The sequence below is a fragment of the Montipora foliosa genome, chromosome 2, assembly GCF_036669935.1.
Source record: "Montipora foliosa isolate CH-2021 chromosome 2, ASM3666993v2, whole genome shotgun sequence".
Classification (NCBI taxonomy): Eukaryota; Metazoa; Cnidaria; class Anthozoa; order Scleractinia; family Acroporidae; genus Montipora; species Montipora foliosa.
This window is the reverse complement of record NC_090870.1, coordinates 42,605,233-42,612,732: the sequence shown is the minus strand read 5'-3', so window position 1 is coordinate 42,612,732 and position 7,500 is coordinate 42,605,233. Positions and strand designations below refer to the sequence as shown.

Here is a 7,500-nt window from a genome sequence, read left to right as displayed (position 1 = left end):
GACGACGAGTATCGTTGTCGGTAAGAGTACACACAACGCTAAACCACATTCGACTTCAGTTGTTTTTTTTACCACAATACTCAATGTCAGAAAAAATGTTTATTTCAGACCGTGAGTAAGATCGTGACACAAGGAAAGAGCAAGCGTTGTCTGTAACTTTCTCGCAATCTGATTGATTAATTTTCCAAAATGAGCGTTTCTGTTGACTATTACAACAAGAGAAAGTTGACGCGAGCAGCGTTGTCTAGACTCTAATAGACAACGGCAAATTAGCCAATCAGATTGCGAGATTACAAGTAATTATTAAAAACAGTTATAGAATTATCTTGTCCCTTATACTGACATCCTTCACTTTGTTTTTTGCTTACCTGAAAAATGACGATAAAAAACGTCGATACGTCGTTTCTAAAAACTGGTCAATAAACGTTTTTAATCAACCGAACGAGTTTACATCGCTTTGACTAAAACATAAAAGCCCCTTCGCTAAATGGAAGCTGGTTGCTTCAGCAGACACTCGGAGGCTTCTACTGGTATTGGAACAAAAAAAAATCTGCTTTCATACTTGGCAAGCGCTGGCAATCCAGGCATCTGCCCCTGCCAGGCATGGAAAACAGAAAATCGTCACGGCAGAGATCCCTCTTTAAAAAAACATTTAACCCGTGAAAACTCTAAACGCTTTAAGTGCTCATAGCCCTAAAAGGTACGTCTTTTAATTCACTGACACAAAGAATCGTGAAGCTTACGAAAATATCTGTAATGTGTGAAAACCTCCGATTCCAGTCGCCGCCCCCCCCCCCCCTCCCCGGCTTACCCACTGACAAACACACAAACAGCCCGTTAGCGATCGTTTCGTTCGGCCGTAAAATAGCAATTATCTGGATAATTAGGACGCTTGAATATTTCAATCTTCTACCTGCTTTCTCTCAACAATAATTATGGTCTTTAGACGCTTAAGATACGTGACGCATTATTTGTGGGAGGGCTTCATCCTTTTCGCTTTGAAAAAACTGAAGCTTTTTCTTTTATACAACAGCCTAAACCTCTCGGACTAAAAGACATGAAGACACCCTTTCTGTACGGAATCTTAATCAAGAGGTCTGAACTTCCTGCTGCTATGTTTACTCCCAGTCGACTTCTTCTCCGATTGGGCTACGAGATGAAAAGTAAGGAAACTTATTTGTGCCGCAGGGTATTTCTGTAACCCTCGGCCATCTTTCCTCCCCAGTTATTAATCGTGCTTCGAACAAATAGGCTTGTTTTCATTTCAGTTTTGTGAGTTAATTGATTAATTTTGCTTGAAGCCCAGTCCACGCGAGCAATTTGTATGCGACATTTTTATGTGGCAAATACATTTGATCGTGTAGATAGTCAGTTCAGTGGATCAGCGATGCCTTTGGACAGTAAAAATAAAGCATAAACAAGGCGAGGTTGCCTAGTTGTTCTCTTGTGGCGCTCACAAAGAGACAGGAATTTGCCACATTTTATGTGACGAGTCGTCTGCATGAGCAATTTTTTGTAGTTGAAAACTTTTATTTGTCACGTAAAAACATAAAATGTCCTAGTCCATAAAAATTGCTCGTGTATAGACGGGGTTTAATCTGTGAATTAGCCAAAGGGCTTTGTAACGCACACCGGTCTGTCAATGGGAACTCTGATTCAACAAGCACCTTTAGTGCAGTGACCTCCATTTTTTACTGTCTCGAGGTTTGTAATGTGAACTTCCTTGCTTTGTCCCTCAGGTTTCCCATTTCCGTTGTGGAACTGTCGAGATCGTAAGCCAGTGAATTTTGGCAACGGACAAGACGACAGATTCTATCACACTTTGTCTGCTATGAACAAGTATTTGGTAAGTAACAGGTAACCACTGGGCCCCACTTGTTGAACGTGTATCCGCTGATCATCGTAAATGATTTCCAGACAGTCATAGTAAAATATTGTGTAACTTGGACGTTATTTTTTTTAGATACAGTAAACACCCACGTATAAGAACCTAGAATTTAAGAACATGTTGGGCTAAAAATTTCATTTTAGACCCCCCTTACATAAGAACCATTTTGGCCCAAAAAATTAAACAGGTTCTTATTTTAGAAAATGACCTTGAAATTCAAGCATCTGGAACAAATTTTAAATTGCACAGATCTTGTTTAACACCTTTTTTTTTTCATTGCTATTATTGAAATATAAAGGTATCAGCATCCTCATTAGAGGAAATCAGTCATAACGGCCATATGTATCATAGAGTAGATATCTTTTGTGGAAGCAAGAACCAATTTAAGAACCTAGCCAGCCTAAAACTACTGTAAATACCATTCTTATAAGAACCTATTTAGCCTAACTTGGAAAAATCTAGCTTCTTATATGTGGGTGTTTACTGTATGGGTATACGCGCGTTCAGTGAACCGTATCATACAGTGCGTTCGCTAAAATCAGAAACCCATAAGGGTTGAAACGTGTAACGCGCGTTCACAGCTTCCGAATATTCAGTGCGAACTGATTGGTTGAATGTTCCAGTGCTAAGTACCATATTTGGAAACCCCTCGCTCTTGTTGTTCCAAATATGGTACTTAGCAAATTGAATATTCAGAAGCTTGTTTCCCAGCACACAAGGGGCCGTTACACGTTTCAACCCTTATGGGTTTCTGCTAAAATTTAATATCAATTTTTTGTCTGTGACTGGTGGAACTCGGCTCGGCGCACGTGAAACCCCATGCGAGTCCAGCAACCTATCACTGATGTCGAGGCGCTCTATCTTTCCTCAGAATTTTATTTTGTTACTAGTGAATTAGCCACTTCTTTCCACAGAAAAACAGTGTTCCTGAAGCACTTGTTGCCGGCCTGTATGTGGTCAAAGAGGGCAACAAAGTCATTCTGCAGATTTCGAACAGCGGGCAGGGAGCGGTATGAGAGTTACATGTACTTTGCAGTGAAATGTGTAGAGTAACTTTTCATGATACGTAATGGGTTATTTAAAATGCTCATCGTCTCTCTCAAAAGCTTCCTACTTAGTTTTACAGTCAGATGCAGACTTGCTGAAAATGGATTCATCGTATACCCGTTTGACCTTTATTCGACTATTCATTGGACTCGATTTTTTTCGCATTCAGTGCACCCCTGCTTATTTCGTTTAAGTCAAAATTTTCGTTGGATTTTGAACTAAGAAACGAGGAAAAAGGGCTGATTTAAGTGCAAACAAAAGAACATTGAAATGGTAGCCGCGGAGAAGAGGAAGTGACTCATACATAGCACGTCTACTGGAGTGCGACAGTTGACTATAGATCTGTAATTATACTGTATATGGCCATGAATATTTTTCATTGGACCGAGGGTTTTTCTATATAGAAATTCGTCGACTCGGGCACTATCGTAACGGTATTGAGCTAAGTTTCTCATTCCCACGACACCGCTTTGAGTCGAGGTTGCTCTGTAAGAGTCCTCTTGTTACGCATGTTTCACAGGTCGTGGAACTCTTTGACCGTCTGGTAAAGAAAGAGAGCCAAACAGCAACCGTTCCTCTGCTGTCTGACATACCTCCGTATATAGATCACTGCAGGGTCGTGCTGTGCAATGACCGAGGTGGAAGATATGTGCAATCCTTTGGAAACGTATCAAATACATCAGGTAACGTAATTTGATAAGGAAAATTCCTGTGAATGATTGGAGTCCACACTCCACGTTGTCCATCTCGCGTCTAGTCGTTTGCGGTCCGTGTGAAAATAGAGAGATTAAGGATCGCGTTAACGTGAATCGGCAAAAGCGAAAAGGTGGGCTTCTGCTTGTGATAAGAGCATGAAAATTGGTATTCTAACTCGTCTCTCTCTTTTGCAAAGTTAGTTGATACCTGCTGCTAACACGCAAGACATGAGCTCATATCAAACGACTCTCTTCCATTTGTGACAAAACGACAATTTTAGTCCGACATTTGCCCGTAAACGTGAGGCTTAGGGCGCGTTTTTTTATCCAAAATTCTGGAATAAGAATGGTTGGTAATGAATGCTAGGAATAATTCGGTTTGCCTGCATAAAAAAACGTCAGTCGAGATGAGCGGTCCTGGAACGAGTAAACATTGCGTAACATATATGACGGCCGACGAAGAGGCTGACACTGCTGCCGTTATCGAAGCAATTTTCCTTGTCAACAAAGAGGAGGAAGAAAATCGGGAGACTGTTTTGGATTTGCTGAATTTTTTGGCAGTCCTAGGTACAAAGGAGAGGCAATCAATTGCCAAATTGCCTTTTTCTTGTACGAAACATCACTGAAAAACCTCGTACTTTTGTACAATGAAATTAGAAGCAATGTTTCATTGAGTCCAAAAGTGTAACCTGATTTTTTCTCCGGTAGAGACGTATTTGAATCTGCAGCGCTCATCTTGTCGTCCGCCATCTTGAATTTTCATTCGCAACATACTGTTCATTCTGCCCCTGGGAACAGAATGGATGGAATGGCGTTCTGTCCATTCCGGAATAGGAATGCGGAATAGGAAAACGCGCGCATTTGACATTCTGGTGATTCTGCCCCTGGGAGCAGAATGGATGGAATGGCGTTCTGTCCATTCCGGAATAGAAATGCGGAATAGAAAAACGCGCGCATTTGACATTCTGTTCATTCTGCCCCTGGGAGCAGAATGGATGGAATGGCGTTGTCCATTCCGGAATAGGAATGCGGAATAGAAAAACGCGCGCATTTGACATTCTGGTCATTCTGCCCCTGGGAACAGAATGGATGGATGGAATGGCGTTGTGTCCATTCCGGAATAGGAATGCGGAATAGAAAAACGCGCGCATTTGACATTCTGGTGATTCTGCGCCTGGGAACAGAATGGATGGAATGGCGTTCTGTCCATTCCGGAATAGGAATGCGGAATAGAAAAACGCGCGCATTTTACATTGTAGCCATTCTTATTCCAGAATTGTGAATTTAAAAACGAACCCTTAATCTCCTTAGTATTTTAGAACACGCGAAGCGCCCAGGAATGAGATTTTGAAACAAAAGATAGCCCGACGTCTGTTTCGTATGGATAGCCATTTGTAGTTTGAGTGACACGAACACTTTTATTATGGAGTGTACATTAGACCTTTATCAGTCCATCCTTGAAATTTGATGGGAGTATATCTTGTACGTTCGCGAGTTTTTTGGGTGTAAATTTAGGACTAGGGAAATGAAAGGGAATCGATACGACGAACTGTGTTGGCCCTAAACAAAGAGCTTACTGGTATGCGCAGGAACAACGGTCGCGCGAACTCTGGAGGTGAGTAGCACCAGATTTCACCAGGGCATTTTTCGCGTGGGGGAGTCTCATAGTGTAGGGGAACCCTGAGTAGGACTATGAAGTGTTGAGTACATGAGCCTGGGTTTTAACCACCGGAACGTGAACGGGGGCCATTAAGTGTCCAATGCTATATTTATTGTTCATTGTAGTATCAATTCACTTACTTTCTGTCGTCAGCAAGGGGTATTGATGATACAGCGTGCGCGGGAAGCGCTCCCGTTCGAACGAAAAGATACGAATTAAATTTTCGAATTCGGCTTGGTATTCCATGAAGCCAGAGTTCAAACCATCTACCACACCCGTGAAATGACAATGTCACTTGAATTTGATTTTTTATTGTTTAGTTGTAGGACTTGGATTTTTGATGCTTCATCTTGGAGTCGATTCTTCCTCCCCTCTTAACTTTGGGGGCCAACTTTTGGACGGTAAGTATCAATAGAGAGCTTAGGCTTTACTCTTCTACTGGTCATAAAACCATAATGTGAACTTATTGTTTTGCACGGAGTTTATGTCCGTACGGACCCGGCGCAGCGACCATTTTTTCTTCTATTCTATGACCAGGCGAAATTTTGTTTTCCTCACAATGTTTTCTCGTTTGCCCAGCAATAAATTTTCTTTTAAGCAGTCGATGGAAAGTAGTTGAGATTCTTGCTGTGAAAGCACATTATCCCCAAATCCATCAGGATTAAAAAAACCTTGCTTTGGTCGTGTCCACTTGCTGTCCCTCATTTTGTGCTAACAACGCAAAAACAACGATTAAGAAAAATCTTGTTTACGAACTGCCCCAACGGATCCTGAGGACTTTTTTTTCCAGACCGGCTCGCGCAAACCCGTCCAGAACCCGCGTACGTCAATTTCGATGTGATTTCCAATAGGATTGCGTCAGTGGATATGTAGAAGTCTTATGATCAAAAATTCCTTCTTTTTGTTTTTTGTTATTACTTGATCGGCAGCATTCACTAAAAGGAAAGAAATGAGCTGAAATGGAATGGGTTTCGTTGTGCTTGGACAAACAGTAAATTCCAACCCGACATTTGCGGTAAACAAACGCGAAACTCAGTTTGTCAAATGTTTCACTTGTCTACTGCTCGCAAATTACCTAGTAGATTGTTTTCATTTTGTGCGGTGACAACTCTACCACTGCGATTTCGATCGACGCAAAACTATCTGTCACAAAGTAAATACGATTCTCTACCGAAACACCCCAAGTGCACTTGGGTTTTTCTCGTGCACGTAGAATCAAAATAAAGGAAACAAATTAAAATTTGCTGGTGATGGTCCATGTCAAGCATATTATTTAACGGTATAACAAACACGGTACCAGACGCGTCGAATTTATACAGGATACTGACAGTGAACTGTTGAATGTTTCTGCAGATGGCGTACTGCTTTTCTTCTCCAAAAGTCACACTGAGAAACTCCGACAAAGCTTAAAAGAAAGATCTAACTGCTATTTTTTTCTGGGCGATAAATTTGAAATCGCACACTTCGAGCTTCGCTGGATGCAAGATGCCAGTTATCACGTAACGAGAGCATCCAGACGGAATTTACAACAGAAAGCACCTGTTAACTCCATCCCTTCCCCTCCCATGGAAACCTCAACGACAAATACGACTGCTGGAGACAAAACAGTTCAAGGGACTGGTAGTGACTATTACCCAGGCCGTGCAACCATCGACATCCGGTATTCGGGCTTCGGAAGCGAGATTGAACTTTTGAAAGAAGTGTTTGACGACCACACAAAGATTTTGCATATTTTGGAGGGGAACATCCGGCAAGCGTGCACAGAGCCACTTATGAAACACGCAAATAAAATGGAGCCTGGTGAGCATCTACAATTGCAGATGCGTGTTGAGCTCAAACCGAGTTACAAGGTAAGTGACTTTTCAAGTTCAAGTAGGGTTAAGGTTACATATTGGTATTTAGTCATAACACACATTGTTACGTGACAAGGACTTATCACGGAACGGCTCGCGGAAAAGTACTTGCGAAATCTCGAGGCAAAATTTGCTCCTGGATTTAAGGAAAGCTAGCTCCGTTGCGCAGTGTAGACTTGCTATCGAGCAGGTATTTGGCGAAACGCCATTCAACTTGATGAAATGTTGGACAAATAATGACAGATCGAAATCAGTACATTTTTCAGTCGAAGATTGTTTGATACACGTCCCATGACTTGCATCCAACAAGTTGTTGAACGAACAGATGTTTTATTGCACTTAATACGTAGCGTACGA

The 7,500-nt window shown here is 41.7% G+C and overlaps 1 protein-coding gene across 4 annotated transcripts in view; it reads left to right on the top strand.

The window, feature by feature from the left end:
- Positions 1–7,500, top strand: part of LOC137993165 (zinc finger FYVE domain-containing protein 16-like) — a 29,510-nt gene that overhangs the window by 18,362 nt on the left and 3,648 nt on the right. For all 4 annotated transcript variants that reach the window (XR_011121820.1, XR_011121821.1, XR_011121819.1 and 1 more), the window contains exons 9-14: positions 1,034–1,163; positions 1,740–1,846; positions 2,803–2,898; positions 3,456–3,618; positions 5,611–5,691; positions 6,644–7,140. Coding sequence is in view for 1 of the 4 variants with exons in the window: in XM_068838860.1 (XP_068694961.1) it covers positions 1,034–1,163; positions 1,740–1,846; positions 2,803–2,898; positions 3,456–3,618; positions 5,611–5,691; positions 6,644–7,140 (1,074 nt within the window). In the remaining 3 variants the exon portion in view is untranslated. The remainder of the gene's footprint in view (positions 1–1,033; positions 1,164–1,739; positions 1,847–2,802; positions 2,899–3,455; positions 3,619–5,610; positions 5,692–6,643; positions 7,141–7,500) is intronic.